The sequence below is a fragment of the Strix aluco genome, chromosome 7 (assembly GCF_031877795.1).
Source record: "Strix aluco isolate bStrAlu1 chromosome 7, bStrAlu1.hap1, whole genome shotgun sequence".
In the NCBI taxonomy this organism is placed as follows: Eukaryota; Metazoa; Chordata; class Aves; order Strigiformes; family Strigidae; genus Strix; species Strix aluco.
This window is the reverse complement of record NC_133937.1, coordinates 24,448,278-24,472,162: the sequence shown is the minus strand read 5'-3', so window position 1 is coordinate 24,472,162 and position 23,885 is coordinate 24,448,278. Positions and strand designations below refer to the sequence as shown.

At 37.0% G+C, this 23,885-nt stretch overlaps 1 protein-coding gene across 3 annotated transcripts in view; it reads right to left on the bottom strand.

Annotated features, from left to right (window-relative positions):
• Positions 1-4,132: 4,132 nt before the first annotated feature.
• Positions 4,133-23,885, bottom strand: part of DNTT (DNA nucleotidylexotransferase) — a 127,846-nt gene continuing 108,093 nt past the window's right edge. For all 3 annotated transcript variants that reach the window (XM_074831004.1, XM_074831000.1, XM_074831003.1), the window contains one exon: positions 4,133-5,375. In XM_074831004.1, the coding sequence (XP_074687105.1) occupies positions 5,289-5,375 (87 nt within the window). In that variant the 3' untranslated portion in view covers positions 4,133-5,288. The remainder of the gene's footprint in view (positions 5,376-23,885) is intronic.

Genomic DNA, 23,885 nt, shown 5'->3' with positions numbered 1-23,885 from the left:
ACAAACAGAAGTTGATGAATAGTTTGTGAGATTTGTGGTTTTAATGTTTGACGCTTAGGCTGGCAATTATTTTGGCCACCACAGAATCACATTCTAGCTACAAATCACTATAATGTCAAATACAGGAAAGAGAAGCTGAAATGGCAGAGTGAAATGGAAATGTGAAATAAATGATCCATGTAGACAGATTTGGGAATCTAAGTATTGAGAGCAGGCGCTCCTAGAGAAATTCACTTTGTAGACACCCAAGCAAGACGTGGTGCCACACATGCACAGTAGAATTATGGCAGAGATATAGGACACCTGCAGACGCTTCATTTCTCCATTCAAAGATACAAATTTTTAGTTAAAAATAAAGAGACCAAATCCAGAGTTAGAATTTGACAGACCTAATGTACAATACCACAAATCATACAAAAAAAAAGCTGTAAACGATCATGAGACAATTAGTCCTAGGTAAATTAGATCCTAAAGGAGGAATACTAACCATGACTGTGAACTGATCTTTTTTCCTGAGGAGCATCATCAGCTAAAAAAAGTTACATCTGATGCATCCTGATTAAAATAAAAGGCACTTAGTTTATCTACACAGCAGGGGCAAAGATTGCTTGGTCCTCTTTGTAAATGAAACATTAAAAAAAAAAAAGAGGAGGCTTGACGTGTGTACAGACAGAGATCAGCTAATTAGCGGAATTTAGAAGTGGAAAGCTCTGAAGCTCTGACTCAACTATAGCTATACACATGACATTTTTATGGATATGGCCCCTGCTGGGCCCTTAAACACAAAGCCAGCAGCATTGTCTCCTAGCTAGACTGACAGCTATGTAAGCAGAAGCTTAACCTCTATGAAAGGTTTTCAGACCTCCCTGTCTTCATTTGTTTATGTGACTTCAATTAACCTTTTAGACCCAGGACCTAATTATTTTAACTGCAGTTGCTGAAGGAAACTGTATCATAGAAAGAAATAGCTGTTCAACAAGTCAAAGAATACATTTCACACTAAGAAATAAGATAGTCTCACCTGAGAAATCCATGCAATTCTGGCCATAAACTATAGAAAACACATTTCTTTTGGAAATTATAAGGTATGCAGATCTTTGTTTTTTTTTTTTTAAAAAAAAGTTCTGGAGTTATTTATGTAAAGTAGCAGCAGTTCTCAGGTTTCCAGTAATTTCCAGAATGTCTGTGTGGCTTCAAGCTTATAATGCCAGCTGTATGAATATTTAGGTTGCCTGGATTTGCAATTTTGTAGAGTTGTGTAGATACAATATGCTCTTCCTTTACTATATTATACAACCTAGATTCACTGATGACATTAACTACATTATGACCAACCAATCTAAATATATCTCACTGCTTTTGCCTTAAGAGATTTGTAGCAAAACATTTGTATGATTGTGCATTTGGATTTGTTTACTTGTTTGTTTTTTAATGACTACATTATGTTGCCTATATGACATATATTTTACCATGTTTGTCACTGGAAAACATTATCTGGAATATTTGACAAATCACAAATTACCACAAACCATGAAAGAAATAAGTGGTTTTCTTTCTAAATTCTACCTGTTCTTCCCAGAGATAGAGTCACTGATCAATTTTTAGAGAGTTAGTATGTAGATGCTTATAAAACCAATGATCCTTCTCCTCTTACTACTTGCCAAATTGCCTCGCCTTAGAAGCAAGGGAGGAGGGACAGACATTTTAAAAATCAGCCTCCAGGGACTTTACAACTGAATTAGTTTGGTATGATTTGTTTCTGATGAACAAGTTACCAATAACTTATCACTTTATTTTCCTCTAGGTGCTTTAAAAATAAAGTCTATTAATCATTCTAGCAATTTAGGAGATATTAAGTGCACTGATCTGAAATTGTCTCTTCCCTTCTTCCTATTACAAACATTGGTCTGTTCTTTTTGCAAGTGTTTGCCCTTTTCCAGGCCCCCAGGCCTCACCTGTCCTTCATGAGTTCAGAAGCATCATTACCATTGACTCCAACAGTTCCACCACACTGTAGGGAGTTTTCAGTACACTCATGGATCCAGATATGCTCAACTGATAAAGGTGTTATTTCCTTTAACCTGTTCAATCCCCATTCTCCTATATGACTTCTGTCTTTTCTAATTATAGTCTCAATTGACTAGCACTATCAAGAACCACTGAAATCATTACAGGGCTGAGACTGTTCTGAATTGTAGGGCTAGATTTAATTGATGCAAGAACCATCATGTTATGATTCTGAGTTTTTTCACAAAAACCTGATTTTATGCTTTTCTGGCTTTGCATGCACGATGACTTTGGCTAGTGCTATCAGGGATGATCCTGCACACAGTAGCTGACAATGATGGGTACCAGCTTCTTCAGTGGAGGTGTTCATAATGGAAGGTATCTTCTTCATAGTCAAATCATCCTGGTCATCTAATCTGACCTGTTTAATCCAACTCCTGATTTGACAATTCAATAATTTCTGATAATACTCGATCCAGTGGGCAATCTGTAAAATGTATTCTAAAAAAAGTTCAGAAAAATTGAGGGAAAGAAAAGAATAAAGTGATATGCTGTTTTCTTCCAATCTTGAAGGAACTGACAGAACTCATGTTTGGTATATTCTCCCCCAGAGGTGGTATATTTATAAGTGATGCATAGGCAGGAAAGGTGAGAGTTATTTCTTCATGTGGAAATGAGAATGTTTCGTATTTCCTCTGTGGCTTGAAGTATGCAGAAACAGCACAACTGGAACGTATATTCTGATAAACATTGGCCAAATAGAAAGTATATTTAAGTGAGGTACCGTAGCTATTGTCCTCCTCTACTGCGACTGAAAACTCATTGCTACTTGTCATCATCCTGATACAAAACACAGAGAAGGTGCTTCATACATCAGCACAATAAAGCAGGAAGCAATGCCAGTGCTTTCTAGTTAGAGCAATTTAGAAAGTAGTGTTATATTTTCAGCTCAGTTAGCAAAATTGCACTTAAAAAGGACAGTTTTATTGACACAGACAAGAATAAAATTCCATGCTGTTATCACATTTTTCTATATCCCTGACTGAGGTTTCAGAATAGTTTACAATGCAGTCCATGCCTCAGTTGAAAGGAATCAGTAAACAAATTCAGGATACTTTATTTTAGTACCAAAACTGTCATGTAACTACATGTGTAAAGAAAAAAGTCTTGCCTACAAAGCTACTAATGACATCAAATTAGGTTTAAATTACAGAATTCAAATTGCTTGTACCATAAAATTAGGATTATGACAAATTATAGAATGGATTGATAGCATAGCATGCATTTCTTGCAGTAAATCTGATAGAGCCATTCCTGTTTAGCTTTTGTTTCAGGTTGTTTGCTAAAGCTTAGGAAATCTACCCACTACCTGTGAGCAAATGCATGTGTGTATCGAATAAGACCCTTGTAGCAAAAACTGATCCTGTGTTCAGAAATAGCCTTCAGTTTCCTACAATCACTTTTGGACCTGATCCTGTAACATTTTAGCCTGGTGAATAAATGCATTAAATTGAATGAGAGTATTTTTTCATGAATACAGTAGAGGAGATAGAGAATGGGATGCATAAACTGTATCCTAAAAGATCTGGGCAACAAATAAATTGGATTTAGTGTGAACTGATATTTTCAAAGGGTTTTTAGAGTACTGAGTCTAACCACGATAATGAATTAATACATTTCACAGAAACACAGCTACTACCTGTTTTAACAACCAGAAATAGGTGGTTGCATATAAAACTGTACCTTGGAAGTTGTGTTAATACTTGTGCTATCCTGTCTACTGTACTAGGCAAATTATCCTTTGGGGAAGCAGCTTCTCAGAAGTTCCTATTTAATTTTCTCTTACCAGCAATAGCTTTGGCACTTACATTTTAAGTCATTTATCCTGTAGTTAAGCACTATATTTCTAAAACTTGGCATATTTTTTTATCCATATGTAGAACCTTCAAGTCTATGTTGCCATGGAATATTGCCATCGTTTGAATATGGGAAGTCATTACTGTCAGTAATAATTGTGCACAGTCCTGTCACTGCCATTCTCCCACTGTGCCAAGATGTGAAATCAGCCTTAACAGGGAAAAAAAAATCAGGCTTTTAAGAAAGAAAATTATTTGACCAGTCTTGGTGTTCTTAATCACCTTTATTCTACAAATGACAAATAAATGGTCAGTAAGTAACCTCATGTCCTAAAGCACTAAATGCCCTTGTTCATTAAAGGATAAATGTATTACAAATTTTTCATTATCATTACAGTCACAAGAGCTACCTGGAAATTTTCTGAAACCAAAGTATCTTATAGGATTATTTTTATCAGAAAGTCTCTCACATCCAAGATGAATTTCTGATCAAAAAGAGGGAATACCATTGTAGAGCAGCTAGTAGCCAGACAGCTCTGGTAAACTTCCATTGCAATGCATATACATATATATATATATGTATATATACACACACACAAATGAGTAAATTTCCAGCTATCTAAATTGAGCACAGACAATTAGTTGAAGCACTTGTTTTCATGCAGGTTATGATTCAAATTTCCTGATTGAGGACCATCTCATCACACAACCTGAATCTTCTCTCGTCCAAATCAATACTCCAAATTTATAGGGTTTTTTTTTCTCAGAATTGAAGATTGCTACTGAGTTACTCCACTTTTCCTTTCCACAATCCCCTCTTGTGAAATGTTTTTTAACTCTTACTGAATTCTCAACTTGCTTACAGTTTTTGTAGAGTGGTGCCCTACCTGGAAAAATATTACAGATGCAGTCTCAACTTGCTGAGATTACCAGACTAATAATTGCCTAGGTTGTTAAGCCTTATATACAGTAGCAATTTTATATATGGATTCAGCAAAATAAGAAATTCAGTTAAAGATAAACATGCGTTTCAGTAGTTTTCAGACTCAGCTCAAATATTTTGTATTATTTAGGTATTGTCAAAGGATTTTAACAAGCAAGTATTATTCACAGGAATGTTGTCTCCTACCACAAGCAAAAATCTCACCAGTTTCAAGTTTTCCCCTAAAAACAAGCTCTGTCTTGTCACTCCCATGTAGAAACTTCAAAAACTAAACCAGAAAATATTGGAAAAGCTTCTGAAGAACTTAAACTCTTCTTTTCTAGGAACATCAGCATGTATAATGGCTTCTAACTAATATGTATTTAAAATTTTGTAGTTGTCATAGGGATGCATATTTTATACCTGTCTATCCATAAGTCAGACTGCAAGATAGGCAGAAAGACCATTGCTGTCAACTGATGAATGTACACTGGCAAATCGTTTTAAGCATTCCTTTCCCATGGTTCGACATAATCCAAGCCAAGATGTGTAAAGATTTCTTCCTCACTTCCAGCTTTGAGAAAGATCCTCTGTGAAACAATTAAAAAAAAAAAAAAAGAAGTCAATAAGGGTGTTAGAAGGAAATTTCAATTGATGTTTTTTGCTGTTTAAAAAGAGTTGATTTTTGGCAGTCCTACCCATTGCATCCTCTACAGAATACACTGTCTTCATCAGTGTGCTGACCTTGAAATGTGAAAGCAAGTTAAAAAATAATTCTAATGCTGCTTGATGCTTTCAGTTCTAATGACTAGTTTACAATTCTTTATTTTGATTTACTTTTTCAAGACTCTGTGCACAAGTATTAGGACTAGAACTCAAATAAAAACTACATTTCCCTTCCATGACAGTCAATAACTTGACTTTCTTCATAAAATCATCAGTGATTTTAAAATTAATATAGTAATGTTCTCTATAAATGTATTCAAGCTGATTCAATGGTTACACAAATTATGTATAGCTAAGCATTAAAAGCATCAATGCTTTCCAAATTTCTAATACTTACAGAAGACTTATCTAAGAAGACAAAATATTCCACCTGGAAAAGTAAGCTGAAAATGAGGGATCAACAATTGCAACCTTTTTTTTTTTTTTTTTTTTACACACACTCCTAATGAATGTTCTACAGTAAAGAAGTTTTGGTTTTCCATATCTGCACTTCTGATAATATAGGATCGTATTCTTGCACAGGAACCACCCACAAGCCTACCTCCCCTAAGATGACTAATATAGTAAAGTACATAGCCTTATGCATTCCTTTCATCACTGAAGTACATTAATTAAAAAAGCTGCTAAGGTAGATGAATAATAAAACAGTGAAACTTCACATTTAGAGGAGTTTGGAAGCAAGAAAGAACTCATTTCTATTGAAAAAGAATACTTAATATTTCAGCAATTCCCAAATCATTTGAAGTTAAGTCTCAATCAGTGTTCAGCTCTGAACAATCTCAAACCCCGGTGTCATGAAAACTTCAGGGTTAAGGTTTCATAATCTTCCAGATTTACTTTCTACTGTGAAAGAGGAGATGCTGTCTAGAGAACTACCCACTGATGAATTCCACATACTCAGGAAAACCTCTGACTATTGTATACTTTAGGAACATTTGTGCCAGTGCCTCTGCTTTCTCAGGTGCCAAGCGGTGACTTGACGTGGGCTATTCTGTCCAGTATACCCATGGGAATGGGCCAGGAAGAGGAGTCCATAACTAGATCACAGGAGGCCCATGGTATGGTGGAGCAACTTCTGGCACCAGAACTGATGTGGATGGTGCTCCCCTGTCTCTTACTCCCATTGAGATCACATAAGGGACTCGGAAAGTAGCAGGTAGGCAAGTTACTAGAACAAGCAGATCATAAAATCATGGAATGGTTTGGGTTGGAAGGGACCTTAAAGATCATCTTGTTCCAGCCACCCCGCCATGGGCAGGGACACCTTCCACTAGATCAGGTTGCTCAAAACCCCGTCCAACCTGGCCTTGAACACTTCCAGGGAGGAGGCAGCCACAACTTCTCTGGGAAACCTGTTCCAGTATCTCACCACCCTCACAGTAAAGGATTTCTTCTTTATATCTAAACTAAATCTATCCTCTTTCAGTTTGAAACCATTACCCATCATCCTATCCCTACACTCCCTGATAAAGAGTCCCTCCCAGTCTTTCCTGTAGTGCCCTTTAAGTACTGGAAGGCTGCTATAAGGTCTCCCGAGAGCCTTCTCTTCTCCAGGCTGAACAACCCCAACTTTCTCAGCCTGTCCTCATCAGGGAGGTGCTCCAGCCCCTGATCATCTTCATGGCCTTCTCTGGACCAACTTGAGCAGGTCTATGTCCTTCTTATACTGATACTGGGGGCCCCAGAACTGGATGCAGTACTCCAGGTGGGGTCTCACAAGAGCAGAGGGGGAGAATCACCTCCCTCGACTTGCTGGCCACACTTCTCTGAATGCAGTCCAGGATAGGGCTTTCTGGGCTGTGAGCACATATTGCTGGCTCATACTCAGTTTTTCATCCACCAATAGCCCCAAGTCCTTCTCTGTAGGGCTGCTCTCCATCCACTCTTTGACCAGCCTGTAATTGTGCTTGGCATTGCCTTGACCCATGTGCAAGACCTTGCACTTGGCCTTGTTGAACTTCATGAGGTTTGCATGGGCCCACCTCTCAAGCCTGTCAAGGTCCCTCTGGATGGCACACCCCTTCCCTCCAGTGTGTACACCACACCACAAGCTTGGTGTCATCGGCAAACTTGCTGAGGGTGCACTCAATCCCACTGTCCATGTCGCCAACAAAGATGTTAAACAGCACCAGTCCCAACACCGACCCCTGAGGAACGCCACACATCACTGGTCTCCATTTGGACATTGAACTGTTGACCACAACTCGTTCAGTGTGACTATTGAGCCAGTTCCTTATCCACCAAGTGGTCCATCCATCAAATCCATGTCTCTCCAATTTAGAGACAGGATGTCGTGCAGGACAGTGTCAAATGCTTTGCACAAGTCCAGGGAGCGGACATCAGTTGCTCTTCTCTTATTCACCAACCCTGTAATCCCATTATAGAAGGCCACCAAATTTGTCAGGCACAATTTGCCCTTAGCGAAGCCATGTTGGCTGTCACCAATCACCTCTTCCTTTTCCATATGCCCTAGAATAGTTTCCAGGAGGATCCTCTCCATGATTTTGCCGGGCACAAAAGTGAGACTGACCGGCCTGTAGTCCTCCTTCTCTATTTCACTTTTCAAAAAAGGGAAATTTAATAATTTAAAAATCCCCCTTTTCCAGTCAGTGGGAACTTCACTGGACTGCCACGACTTCCCAAATATGATGGATAGTGGTTTAGCCACTTCATCTGTCAGTTCCCTCAGGACCTGTGGATGCATCTCATCAGGTCCCATGGACTGGTGCACATTCAGGTTCTTCAGATGGTCTCAAACCTGATCTTCTCCTACAGCAGGCAGTTCTTTCTCCCAGTCCCTGCTTTTACCTCTGCGACTTGGGTAGTGTTGCTGTAGCACTTGCCGGTTAATACTGAGGCAAAAAAGTCATTGAGTACCTCAGTCTTCTCTACATCTCAGGTGACCAAGTCTCCCTTTTCCTTCTAGAGAGGGCCCACATTTTCCCTACTCTTTCCCAGTCGTACCTACAGAAGCTTTTCTTGTTGCTCTTGACACACCTGGCCAGATTTAATTCTGTCAGGGATTTGCCCTTTGTAATGTTATCCCTGGTTGCTCGGACTGTTTCTCTGTATTCCTCCCAGCCTATCTGTCCTTGCTTCCACCCTCTGTAGGCTTCCTTTTTGTGCTTGAGCTTGTCCAGGAGCTCCTTGTCCATCCATGCAGGCCTCCTGGCGTTCTTACCTGACTTTTTCTTTGTCAGGATGCATCACTCCTGAGCTTGGAGGAGGTGATCCTTGCATATTAACCAGCTTTATTTGGCCCTTCTTCCCTCCAGGACTTTATCCCATGGTATTCTGCCAAGTAGATCCCTGAAGAGGCCAAAGTCTGCTCTCCTGAAGTCCAGGGCAGTGAGCTTGCTGCGTGCCATCCTTGCTGCTTTAAGGATCTTGAACTCCACCATTTCATGGTAGCTGCAGCCAAGGCTGTCATTGAGCTTCACACTCCCCACCAGCCCTTCCTTACTGGTGAGAACAAGGTCCAGCATAGCATCTCTCCTCATTGGCTCCTCTATCACCCTGAGAAGGAAGTTATCAATGAATTCCAGGAACCTCCTAGATTGCTTGTGCCCTGCTGTGCTGTCCCTCCAACAGATATCATGGTGGTTGAAGTCCCACAAGAGGACCAGGGCTTGTGAACATGAGGCTGCACCTAACTGTCTATAGAGCGTCTCATCCACTTGGTCTTCTTTGTTGGGTGGCCTGTGAGAGACCCCCACTATAACATGACCTGTCCCTGCCCTCCCTTTAGTCCTGTTTCTGGTTACTGACACTTCACTCTTTCTCCTTTCAAACACCCTGTTACTTGTCAGGCAGCAGAGAAGAAGATCAACCCTGATAGGAAATACTTGGGGATGCAGCTTGGCCAAGCAGTATGGCACCAGAGCACATGAAGGCTACATAATGCTGTCTAAACTACTGCATCAATGGGAGGAAAGCAGAAAGAACAATGAGCCAGAAAGAATAATTAAAAAACCACTGAGCCCAGGGCACACTCTTGCTGTCCCTGAAAGATGCTTATGTATCATCAGTAAAATTCACCTCATTAGTTGGTATCCACTGGCTTATTGTTATTCTCCATCAGTCTCATTCTTTCCATTGCCTGATCCATATCAGTCCTGTCAGGAGCCACAGTTTTGCCAAGGCATAATGAAGAATTGAACCCCTACAGTGAAATGTAACATTGTCAGCTGGACTCGAACTTTATTAGGGATTCAACCAAATCAGAAACTTGCTTCCATTTCATTGTAGGGGTATTTGAAATTTGAAGTTCTAAGTCCAACTCTACAGAAAAGGCCCATCTTTCACTAACACTGTTCAGCTCCAACAGCCAGAGTAGTCAAGCTGGCAGCTCTCCTAACAGCTATTTTTCAATGCCACAAAGTAGAATGAAAGACAGTTTAACTGTGATAGAAAGGTTATGAAGACTAAATTGGATGGTAGAGGTTAGATGCTTCTGAATGAATAGAGCCAGAGGCCATCAGTGTTCCCTTGAGCTTGGGAGGACAGAAAGGACAGAATACGAGGTTCAAATTCTGATCTTCCAGAGTTCTCAACCAGGAAAGTAGGTATTTAGGAGCAGTTCTGGTTGATATCCTCTTGAAACCATCCAAAGTTACTAAGTCATTTATCTTTCTTAGCAAATTTTTGCTATACAGCGAAATAATATGAAATATTTTCACTATTTTATTTGGAGACAGTTCATCTTTAATTAGACAAAAACAATCTTAATAGACAAATAATTAGACTCAATTAGAGGTAACTATAGCAACACGAAGTAACGTGTTCTATGTTATTAATAAAAATATGTTACAAAATCAGAAAGTAATTTTTAAAATTTTATCTGTTTCTATAATGTCCTGTATCAATATGTACAGTGCAGTCTTCACAAATAGTGCCTTGCCATGCTCAGAAGATAATTATTTATCATATTAACTTTTTGGCATTTATATTCCCCAGCATTTGCAGAACTGTCATGTATCAATTGCACTTTACCTAAACCAAACCCACTGAAATAAAGTCGTTACACTGAGGTCAGTAGACACTGTATTAAGCTCTACTATAAAGGCAATCATTTCAGGCAGTGATACATTCCATATGGATCAGAGATTTGTTACCAGAGTGCACAGTAAAAGCACTTAACAAGGTATATGAATTTGTTTTCACTTTCCCATAATGAATTCCACTTATAGAAGCTAACTTTCATATTCAAACACACCATATCAGAAATTTGAGGGAATAATTTGGACCATTTCTTCAGAGTTTTTTTTTTACTCAAATCAGGACAAACATGGTATGCCTTTTTGCTTTGACACCTGTAGCGTAAAAACAGTCTCCACTTTTCTGAGGTATTTTATCCTCCACCATGAAGTTCTCAGCATATGAATATTTAGACTCTGGGACAGTGCCCCAGACAACTAGAGTATTGCTGGAGCATAAAAAGCTGAAAACAATCACATATCCATAATGAACTGACAGTTCAAAGTTGTGTCTACAATAGCAAAGATTGCTTATAAAGCATATACAAACTAATGTTCCTTTTTCCTAGGAAGTTCAACTGTCAGATTCTGAAATAAAAGGAATGTACAAAAAAAACTGACCAGGGGAAAACCGATCCTTTTTCATATAGACAGGAGCAGAAAAAATGGTAGAAAAGAAGCTATTGAAGAAAAGAAAAGGGAAGAAGACATCGCTAACTGCCCACTGGGTAAAAATACTGGGGATATTTTGTTCGTAGAGTATGTCCTGGGAGGACAGTATTTTAGGGATTTTTTTTTCTGTTTTTTTCTTTTACTAAGAACAAGAGAGGGCAATCCACACACATACATTATTGCAAAAAAGTAAAACAAGAAAAAAGATCTTACACTCGTAGACAGATGTTATAGATACTTTTTAATAGAAGCTCTTCATATCTCTGAGACCCCAAACTGCATCCCATTTCTTTTGTTCTGTCACTTTATGTTTTTCTGCAAGCAAAACTCATTTCATTTGCTTGACAGGCAAAATTTCTAATACAAAGTATCTGATGCTGAATACCATTCTCAGTAGCTACAAGCCATGTTTCTAAATGAGTCTCTAGCTGGTATCTGCCAACTGCTTTAGCAATGTAAGTGTTATTAATGTTAATCAAAACCTATGATTTCCCTTCTTTGTCAATCTATGCAGAGCTTATACAGTGATGCAGATTTGATTATTGCATTCACTACTGTTCTTTCTTCCTTTTTTCTTTTCTTTTTGCTCAAGAGAAGTAATGAACTGCTTGCCTAGTTGTGATTTTTTTTCAGCTTCTTACTAATATTCAGCAAATCCAAGACATGCCCAATCAACATCAATCAAACTTACAAAAAACAATGTTCTGGAGCAGCTGGTATCATTCTGCTCTTATCCCATTTAATCAATTCTGTTATTTTAATGGATGTAAATATTACATTTGTGGTTGCAAACATGACCATTAACTACACCTAATGTAGAACAGCTGCCATCCAAATGTTTTCTTATGTGAACTGCTACCTCTTATTTTTCATTTTGGCATTAATGATCAATAACACTTTTCATGAAAGAGAAGCAGAGAGTGAAGGCATAGAGCTAGCACTGCTTGACGATATCCTAACTAGCACTGCCAAAGTTCAAACAGATGTTATACTACTATTGTCACTTGGTTTCATCTCACATTTTAATACAATGAAGCCAGCAAAACCCATTACCCAATAAAGTAGCATTCTAATTTTAGTTATATAACTCAGCGTCGCCCAATAGCAGTTTCTTTTGGGAGGCAAATACTGATTTTACTGAATTTATACATACATCATTTAAATACTCAGAAAAAGTTGAATGCCCTGGAAAGTACCTCAGACCCCTTCTTCTATTCCATCTTTGGAGTACCTTCATGTGTTTCTTTAACCTACTTCTTGAGTAGTTCAACGTAAGTAGGTTGACCCTACACAACAAGATAGGAAACCTTAAAATATGGTTAGCAATTTGTCTGGTAAAGACATAGAAGAAAAGATCCCAAGAAATCAGAGATTACTAGAAATCACTGTGCACAAATTCTTGATTTTCATAACACAAAGGATCTTGCTATTATATGAAAATTTAGGCCACTGCATATGCACTGTTCATGTATTAAGTAACCTGTACTTTCAGTGAACCTAGATAAATTCTTTAGGCTCTTGAAATGAAACTATACTGCTTAGACACCCAGCCCACACTTGCCTCTACTGTGGCCATCCATCTTCCTTTCCACCGTTTGGTCAGGAAGGAAAAATACTGCAGTGATAGCAAGCTCCTGACACTACACTGAACAAAACAATACTTTTCTAAGGTTGCTCACTCAGGAGACACAGAAGCTGTTGCTCTGCCCACAACTGCTCTGCCAGCTTTGTGTACACAAAGTTCCTAAAATCAAGTCTACTCACACTCTCCATCAATATTAACTCAGTCTTCTTGAAAAGCACACATTTAATCAGATTCCAAGTAGACTGATATCCTACTGTTTATTACCAAATAGGTTGGTAATAACAGTGTGTTGCAAGATACCAAATTGAGTCATCTATTATTATTGAGTAATTCTACAAATAACTTTCAGCCTGTCACTGTGGCATTTCATTACTATTTTCCCCATCTCAAAATGAACTTAGGAACTTCGAATACAAGTACCTCAGAAGAAAAGACAGTAGGACCACACAGTATCAGTGATGCAATGGGATTTAATGGTTCTGAACCAGAAGAATCTGCTGGAGAGCAAAGTACTGCAGGTCTGTATGTACGGTGCATGTACATGTGCAATTCACTGTTCTGAAGATGAGACATGGTGGAAATTGATCAGTTTCTTTCTTTAAATCCTTATCATCCTTGGTATTAGCTGAGAAACTAGAATTAACTATGAGATTTCCTGGTTGATTACCAGCCCAAATCTTCTTTATATATTATTTAAGCATTTATTTTTGAATAAGTCATAGCAAAATCGTGCCCTTTCAAAGACCAAAGAATTTCCTTCCATATACCATTTTTCCTACTCTTTTCATAGTGCTGACTTTTATTTGCTCTACAGCTGTAATTCAGAAAGAATGCAGTCATACTCCAGTGGATTTCATTATCCTTTAGAAAACTATGACATTGTGTAGGAGGCACACCCCCTCCTTTTGCAAAAGACCCTGAAGGGCCATAATCATTAAGTTCTGTCTGGACTCCTTCTGACATACTGTTTCATCAAATAAATTGGGGTGGGGAGGGAGGACACAGAATATTGCCAACAGTATCTTGTTAAGAAATTACAAAACTGTTTGATGCAACTTTGCTCCTAGACAACTATCTGGGAATGTCATTAACATATGCATTTATTCTAACCTTTTCTTTGTATCCTAATGATGTTGCATGCTTTAAAATGGCAGACTCTTACATAGGGTATTTAAGGATTTTCTCATTTAATTTTGGTCTCTCACTAATTTTTATATTGTGTTTCACAAGTGACACCTATTCACATCAGTTTCATTACCTTAATATTTGCTTTCCTTTTTAAAATTATTAAATGGAGATATAACAGCAATATGATCATATCTAATTTCTTAGTATTTCCAGTATACTGAATGATAAATACCAAGCAGCCTAAACCCACATCACTTTACATGTTTGGAATTATTACAGTGGCAGTAATCATGACAATGATAAATGAACAACAGAAAAGAAGAGGACAGACTGTCATTTGCAAACTTGGAACTTAACTGTTCATTATGCTTGGACAGACTCCATTCTAAAAATAAATTTTATGGGTAAAGTCAATTGTAGATGAATGATGGTAACAACAGGACTTGCTTAATCAACCATAGTAAAAGATATCACAATGCATCTTAAATTTATCTTACACACATATCTGGCACTTCAGTGACATCTTCACATGTCATCATTTATGCCAAGTCAATTAAAGATTTTTAATTAAAGATATTTGGGAGAAATGCAGTGATGATGCTACTTACATTGCTTGCAACAGCTTCCAAGATGTGAAAGCACTTCTTTAAATATGAAAAGCCACTGCATTCAGTGAAGTAGTGCACCATAACACCAAAGACCTACAATTGACAGAATATGCTATGATGACTTATTAGATTAAAAGTGCAAAGCTATTACACTGTTCACACTCCCTTTTTCTCTGATGCCATTTGCTCCCTGTAAAAATATAAATAATTGTTAATTAAATTAATAAAATGAGCTTACAGAAAGAATTGTGAAGGCAGAAACATAAGTAATGCATCAAATAGCAAGTACTTTCCACACGATTAACAGTGGGAATGTTCATGTGTATTTACCTGACCTGAGTGTTACCCTATGTGTTCCCTGCCACTGGGCCATTTCTGCTAGAACAAGTGTTGGTGCACCACCACTGCACACAGGTCATGGTACTGCAGAAACTTTTAGGAAGATGCTACTTTTAATAAATCAGACTTTTATAATGTATACCTTAGAATGTAGGTTTATATTTTATTATTTTATGACTTTCAGATTATATTGACCTAAACTCCTGCATACCATGCCAAAGGTATTCAGCTAACGAGGGAGTCTGATGCATCAAAAATATCTGCACAATTATATGTCCACAAAACAATACACTGAAGCCCTTTTGTTGTAACATTTCCTGCAATTCTTAGATTGACTGCAGCTATCTTCTGTACTTGAAGCTCATATTTTATTGAGTTCAGACCAACATTCTGACAATAAATGGGTATAGCATTAAACTATTTCTCAGTTGTGAAAATGTTAGAAATAATAATTAAAATAGAATTAGAATTTGGAATAGGTGCAAACAACCATCACTTTAATGGGAGAATTTCTATGAATGCTAAAACAACCATTGGTGAAATTTTTCTAAAAAGGTAGTTGTAGTACATAAAATTGTTTCTTGATATATGATTATTAAATGTAATATGTGACAATAGCCTCAAGCAGCTTCTTCTAACCCACAAAATACTGAGGAGAAAAGAAATAAACAAGACATTTGAAAACTTAAACTAGTCACATTTTCATTTATTGTATGATCAGAATTGCAAGGAAAAGAGTTTTGGGGCTTGCACTACAAAATTCTTTAAAAACAAAAATGAGATCTGCCTGAAAGGTAAGAAAAAAAGAAGGAACAAAGAGCCTAGAAAGCAAACAATATGTTCTTATCTTAGCTGTTAAAATTTTGCAAAAAAATTTTACATTAGGAAAGCATGCATCTTTCTGGCTCAATTTTATATGAAGAAATTCATATGATTCAATAATTCAATTCTGCTGCATGAGTTTTGTCAACTGGAAGTTAAAAGTCCTTGGGCACACACCTAAAGGTTTATTCCAATATAATTCCAGTTGCTTCCTATTTTCAAGAGTTAAATGTTCCTGTGACTGACAGTACACAAATTCAGTAAGAGGAGAAAAGTAAATTCTCAGTGCAAAATTAAAGACAGTCCAATGCTACAGGCTTTTTCATTTGACTACAGTGAGCTGCATGGATTTCTGGTGAGTCTTAGCAAGCAAGCCTTATGAAATCATCCAAGTTCACTGCTGCTTTTTACCTGAGAAGCCTGCTTTGCCTCACTAGCATGAATATCTCCATTAGCTCACAACCAAAAGAAAACTTGAAAACACTGAGGTCACAGAAAAGTCAACCTCTGGCAAGGAAAGAATATTTTTCAAACAAAAAGTCAAGTACCAAGGCCAACTACCAAATGCGCCGAATGCAGATGTCTAGGAATTCTTGGATGTGACAAGTACAAGGACCTCTGTCAAAGAAACTGAGTCAGGAAAGCCCGAGAGAAGACAAGACAGACAGGGGGAACATATGTTCTGTTTCAGCTATGCACTTATATCTTCTCTCAGAAAGGTCACTCGGAGGAGAGGTAATCAGATTATACAGACTGATTGATGAAAAATGATCCAAATTCACTCTATGGCACAACTAGCCGGATGTTCTATTTACTGACAATTAAGTTATTGCAAGTCCCAAAATAAACACTTTCAGTTGATTTTATTCTTGATCCCCATCAAATTCCATTAGGTTTATCCTGGAATCAGAAATATGGAGATGCTAGTAACATTTTCTAAAAACAAGCAAAAAGTGAAGGAGGAGAGAAGGACAAAAGGGGGATGTCAGTCAACAGACTAGCAAAAGACGAACAAACAGGATGGAGGAGAGTGTTACTGAATGATTAACTTGACATGACCTCCTAATGGTGCCTCCTGTGCTAACGCTTCCTACAATACTGAATGTGCTGATGGGCTTCTTCAGTTCAGCACTTTCATACGGAAAATGAGTGCAACACATATAACAAGTCAGGGAGTAAAACTGAAGAAAATAATGAAAAGAAATTTTCAGTGGAATTTTAGTTCAGATATTTCTGAATTCTTTTTTTCAGGTAGATGTAAACTCAGACTAAAATCTCTAATAAAATGAGTCAGAACATTTCACTCCAACCAAAATATACAGAACCACACAAATTTACTCCAGCCACCAGCCAGCCAAAAAGCAAGAATGAAAGGGCACCCAGAATAGAAAGTAATGGAAAGAGAAGGTGAGGGAAAAGTGATAGTCTAGATAAACTTATTTGGGCCTTAATAAAGCCCTGCAGCACATTGAATAAAAAAAAAAAATTAATCTGTTTTTGTTTTATCTTAATGTATTTCTGAGAGAGTGAGTTTCTGAGAGGAAGGTGCAGGTAGTGCCTGCAAAGTCACTCAGCAAAAATTGCAGCTGCAAAGAAGGGTGAGGAAGGATGTTGCAAACCTAAGGTGTTTCAATCGCTTCCTGTTCAAAACTTGTTTACTTGAAAAAAGATATTCCATCTTCCCCATTAACAAAAGCAATCACTTTCTGGAGTGATTTCTTGCAGACAGAGTTTGTGTATTAACTGGGTTAATACAGTGTGAAAGGTGTGAAGAAACCTATGAGAAAATGTATGCTAACTCTCCATAGCAGTAGAAAGGAATTGATTTCAAAGAAAACAAACATTTTGCTGATGTTATTATTACCATGAGCTTGTATCTATATTTGAATTTACTAAAGACAAGCAACATTTCTTGATTAGTATGATTTATAATAATACAAGAGATGTGAGTGAAAACTAGCCCCTCTCAAGCATGTTTCTTTAAAATCTTCCCTTAGTATCTAGCTCCATGCTATTTTCTACCCTTACCATGTAGAATTTGAGTCATTGAGCATCACCCTTACCAAGACAGTGGGCTGTGATTTTATTTTATATGCTATATGTCAAAAAGGAATACATGTGGTAGTATATAGAGGTTTTTAAACTAACAGGAGCCCAGTGCTGCCATCAACACTTAAAAATTATTGACTTCAGTAGCAATATTTGGCAATACCACAGGGACTATGATTCTATTTTCTTTCAACAGCTGGATGTGTGCTTCCTCAATCCATGTATTTATAGCCATTGATAAACAGGTGCAGCCCGTGCACCAGGATTTCCATCTGTCATTCAGTCTGTCATGTTCCGCCATGCAGCCTACCTTCATCATTGCAACCAGCTCCACTCCCTTTTTACTGACTTGTAATGACCAAGATGAAGGCATACTTTACAAACACTGATCAGGAAGCCAGCCATTTTCTCTTCCTTCTCTATGCTACTGTTAACTTTACAAGAATGAATGTTGTACATCTTCAGTAGAAAACATAAATCTGCTCAGAGCTTCAGAATAGCAAATAGCTTTGCAATTTTACACCAGTTACAGACCCATAATTGTGTAAAGCAACTATAGAGAAAGTGTTACAGAAGATCCATAAATTCCTGCAGTACACTGAGCCATATGAAGTTGAGTGCCTTCAATCTACAATGATAGTATGGGAATACAATGTAACATCAATCCATAAAATGGTGTCTACTTCTCTGAAATCATTAGCTGACTCATTAGGGTAGACAAAGTGCTAAGAAGAATCACTGTAATCAGGAACCTGCACAGTGAGCTAACTGATTTTATGGAGAGGGAGGGGAGGGAATAGAGGAAGGAAAAAAAAAAAGTCTAAGTAAAGCAATTTCCTGTCATTATATAAGAGGTTTCAAGTAATTATTATCTTGTGTAGTATGAATGCTGTCATAAAGTAACATAGAAAAATGAAACTTCTCCATGGTCCTGATATTCATACTGCTAGCCAGCCTGGGAAGGACAGCATCTTGTTCTATCACTAGTCAGTCAGACAACATTCTCAGAATAAAACACTGCTTGATGAAAAGATGTGACAGAATCAAGTCCTAAAGAACTTTGTAGTAATTACCCATTAGTATATTTTACTCAGAGTAGTATTTATCTTCATTATGGTCAACACACATTTTTTACATTTTATGGATTGCTATAATATCTGAGCTTCTATCTTCTAGTGCTTTCCTAAGCAATACAACTAACAACTTTCAGGTGTTTTTCCATCCTTGTTCTTCTTAATCTTTTCTTGGAGTTTTTTGGAGAGGTTTTGTTTTAAGATTGGGTGTTGGTGATTTTTGCTTTGCTGGTAATTAGGCATTTTGCTAAATATTTATGCTATGTTTATGAATGAGACTATCAACAGTACAAACAATTTCATGATAATTATAGAACATAAATGCTGAAGTACTAATTGCACTAGAAATGTGAAGTATTTCATCAAGTTCAATAATAAAATTCCACAGCACTGTGTAGACACTGCATTTTCCCTTTGATGTTATCATAACAGTTTTCAGTAGCAAATAACCTGAAGTGCCTCTGACATTTTATTATCTCCAAATGTAATTTTCATGTTTAACTGCTATTTTCTGTAGTATTATTCATATCGCCCTGCCTGCTTTAAAATAAAAACTAATCTGCTCCTAATCCAGCTACAAATAAGATGATAAATAAATCAGAGAGAAAAAAATTACTCTTTGAAATGACATTATAACAAACCATGATTGAAAAAGCAGTATTACAAGCATTACCCGTTGACTCAATACCCTCAGGCAAAATCATGTGTAATGGTATTGATGGAAAATAGTGCAGTGGAATTTATTCTAATAATTCTGGGCATGAATAACTTTGAAGGTAATAGAAGCCAGAATCATAAATTCTCATTTCATTTTACCACTGGACATGTCCTGTGCTTTTAATCAGAAATACCATACTTGAATATTTCTCTTACAACTATTCTCTAACTCTAGTTATAGGTTTATTCTTATTAAATTTCTGAACAATAAAAAGTAGATTCACTGAGTAAAATAGAATAATCAGGCTAATTTTAGTATATTCTAGGCAGTTATTTTATTAACTATTTCATAACATGGAGTAACAAAATGTCTTCAGGCTTTGTACATGCAAAGTACTTACTCCAAGTAGTTCTGATGAAGAGAAAGAAAAAGACCAGTGCTGAAGAGCTGACAGTTCAAAAAATAAAATATTAAAAACCTGTTGACTTAACTGAATGAACACTTTTTTTCTGCTAAAATTTAGTTTGTAAACAAGACCATGCTTTGCATAAAATGGAACTATTCTCTGTTTAAAATGACAGATATGCGGTTACTGTGTTGCAAAACACTATGTAGTTATGCATCCAATCTCTTCTTACAGTTTTAATAATTAAAAACATTCCAGAATAAATATATGTATAATACATTACCATCCAGACTACAAGAGTATGTTTTTGGTTTTGGGCACACAAAGTAAAGAGAAACTTGGAACTTCCTATCTGACAACCTAGGCAAAATTTTAACATGTTAAATAGCACATTGTTGTAAACAAAAAGAGAACAAAAACTTATTGCCCCCTGTAGTTCTCTGACAATCTGTGTCCTGTCACAAAGTCCTTAAAAATATTGATAGGGATTACTTCCTTTTACACTTTAGCTATGCTTCTGTTTTGCTTTAAGTCTATGTTACTGACAGTAGCTTATAAAATACTGTTAAGTTGGCTTATTGTATTTTTCTTTATTAAAGCTTCACATGACTGAATGAAACAAGAAAAATGCAGAATCCTGGATTTTATGAAACACAGCTGAGTGTAATTCATATGAGATTATTATAAACAAACTGCTTCAAAAAGCATTATTGGGGTTGCAAAATCAAAGACCTGCAATTTAAGAAATCCCATAATGTGGTTGGTTATATTTTACCCTTAATTCAGTTTTCCTCTGTATATGCATAGAGACAATGTTTTCTTCAAAGAAATACTGCTTCCTTCAATTCATGTAACAGACTTCTTTCACTAGGCAGAAAATACACTGTACCACAGGGCTAACAAATATTTGCTGACAGCGCTGACAACAACCTTGGGTTGCAGGCTAATGTGAGATCAATCAGTCTTAGCAAGTTGAGCTTTTACAGTCTGTATCTGTTCTAGCACCCCCTCTTTCCTACTTCCCTATACTAAGTTGTAGCCTTGATCTCTCCCCTCAGATTTCTAACGTAACTTCAGGCTCCACTCATACCATATCCAGAGTAAAGTGAGATAAACACAGTTTACTCAGTTATTTGGGGCAATTGAAAGTTTACCCATTTCTTGTTGCCAGCTCAGAGCTTTAGCCGGATGAATTTAATTTTTTTATAGTCCATCAAAGTTCCACTCATATGTCTCCTTAGTCACTCTTTTTTCATGCCCCTTTTCAGCTCATTCTCTTCAACCAACCCACATTCTTTTCCACAATGCAGCTGCTAATCGGATATACCCTTTCCATACCCCATTGCTTTGTCCAGCCACTCTGCACTTCTTATCAAATCTGTACATCCACCATAGACTTTCCATTCTCACTCCCACTCCACACCACATTTTCCTCTTTGGGTCTTGGCTCTTTCCTTTTCCAGCTTTCTCTCTACCTAGCTTCTTCTCAATCTATTTATTTTTTCTTTTAACAGAAAATCTGAGACTACGTTGCCTGCCCCACATTCAATAACTTACCCAAGCATACTGACTGAATCATTGAGTTAAAACACCTGAAAATAGTTGGCTCTGTACTCTCCTGGAAATTAAAATTAATAAAAAAATATAGTCAAAATATTTTGGATCTGCACCTACTTATGCACTCTGAGAGCTCTCTCTTTTCATTAGCAATAAAATAAAAGTGAAGAGCAATACCATTCACTGTACTGTTCAGAAAACACACTGAGCAAAGGAAACGATTAGGTACATTTATCTTTGTGTTAGATGTACAGCTTGCTATTACAAATGGATTAAATTTAGCTAAATATATACATGAATTATATGCAGACTTTGTAAAAATGAACTATCATATGCTACATGTGAAACATTTAAACTGCTAAGAGAACAATGGGGAGAAGCACACTTCGGAAGAAAATGCATAATCAGTTTTTAATTTACCAAGAGGTAAGAAAAGTAGATTATTTTAATTCTTAATTTTTAAAAATAGACCAGGTGCAAAAAGAACAAATCCCCCAAATCACATATGCAATTTCCACTTTCCTGAGAGAGAGCGAGAAGAATTGGAACATAAATGAAATTATGTGCATCTGTTTACAATGACTCAGTGTTTAATTGTAGTAATGATTGTGTGAACAACTGATCACACTGGAAATCAATATTATAAACTTTGGATCTTTATGTTTACTTTAGCTTTAATCCAGTCATTATTGCAGACATCTAAAGCAAACTCTGCAGCTGCAGCATGTTTAATTCATCAAGCTGTTCTCAAGGCTGTCTCACTGTTATAACTTCACAGTTTTAGAGCAGCATCTGCCAAAATAAGACTATAACATCCAGTTTTTAAAGAATCATAAAAAATGTCTCTTTAACTGTGCAAGTAAGCTTCTGCAGGCATCTTTTTTCAGTGAAAGGTGGTGTGGAGTAAGCATTCTCAGATGACACAAGAAAACTGAATTTGAGACTATAACTATTGAATACACAAACACTTGTGAATATTACATATTTTTTGTAATAAAATGAGGGTATAGAATCATAGCCAGCTCTTCCTAGTGATATGTGTTTTTGAGAAAGAACGTATTGAGTAGTAATAGAAAAGAATCAATGCCTGGAAAACAAAGCTGGCTTTTTATTAGGAGACCTGTTTACAAAGTTCTGGGAAGTGCAGGTAACAGCCCAGCCATCTGCAGTCAGTCTGGCTTCCTCAGAGCTTTTTCCATCCTCTAAGCCAAGCCATCACATGAACATAACTCTTCCGACCAACAGAGTCAATGTTGGGTAAGACTTATTTCAAAATAAAAGTTACTGGCTAAGTATCATGCCAGCATCAGCGACTTAAACTCAGCCAGAGAAAAATTTTAATATCATGGGGGAGGGTAGAAGTTCCAAGTATGTTGCCAGGCATGACTGGATGGGCTGCCTGCTCCAAACACCGTGGTTGTCTGTGAAGCAACTACTTGGGCAAAATATGGGTAGTAACAGAACTCAGCAAACTTACACACACCCTTGAGCCAGCTCATCAAAGCATTACAGTCATATAATAGTCATTTACCTGGGCTGCAATCACACTTTCATCTGGCTTTACAAATATAAGCAGACAGACAAGGCAAGCCCTGCCTGAAGAGTCAGTTAAGGATTTTCCTAAAGAGAAATGGTTTCTGCAGGCACATGGTTAAAGACTGCAATAGTGATCTTCATAGTACAGAAGAAATCCCAGGATAAATTTCTCCTTCCATGCTTACACTGATTTCACAAGGAAAACTAAATATTCTCTTAAAAAAAGGTTGGGAGCATAGGATTTTACTGTTTTCATTGTAACTGTACAGCACTTAATGTTTTGCAAAGCAAAAAGCACTGAAGTTTTCAGAGCATCTTCTGAATTTACTATTCAGAGCAGTTATATAAACCGCCTCTCTTGCTATTCAACAACTAAATATCATTTAATGCCATTCAAATTCACACAATGGTTTTTAAATGCAAAATTGTCATCAATCATATACAGTCTTCTGCACGGAGTGTCATATTTTTTTCCAATATTCCTTTAACAATAGAAAACATTAAGGCACCTATTTCCTGTCTTAAATTTTCACAGGACATAAAACTACTAAGTGCTTTCTGCTCCAATGACTCTTCAAAATAATACTGAGCTTGTGACCCTCCTCTTACAAAAACTGAACAACCTACAATGTTAGTGCAAGAACATTCATATGCTAATAATTTAATCAATCTATTCTATCCTAGAAACCCCAGCTACACTTTTACAAAAAAGCAATGCTAATTATTTAAATCACTTTATGCCTTGAACTGCATAAAGTAATAACTGGACTTAAAAGTGATTTTCTGGAATATTATTGTGAAAACATATGGGTTTATATAAGATAAAAATCTAAATCTACAAGACAAATCCAACCCTCAGATCCCATAACCAGCTTGAGGATATCTGCTGTAGTGGTGTGATAAAGGTGCAGGAAAGAGACACTTTCTACATGGCCATGATCCAGCCATGAAGCTGTTCCACATGC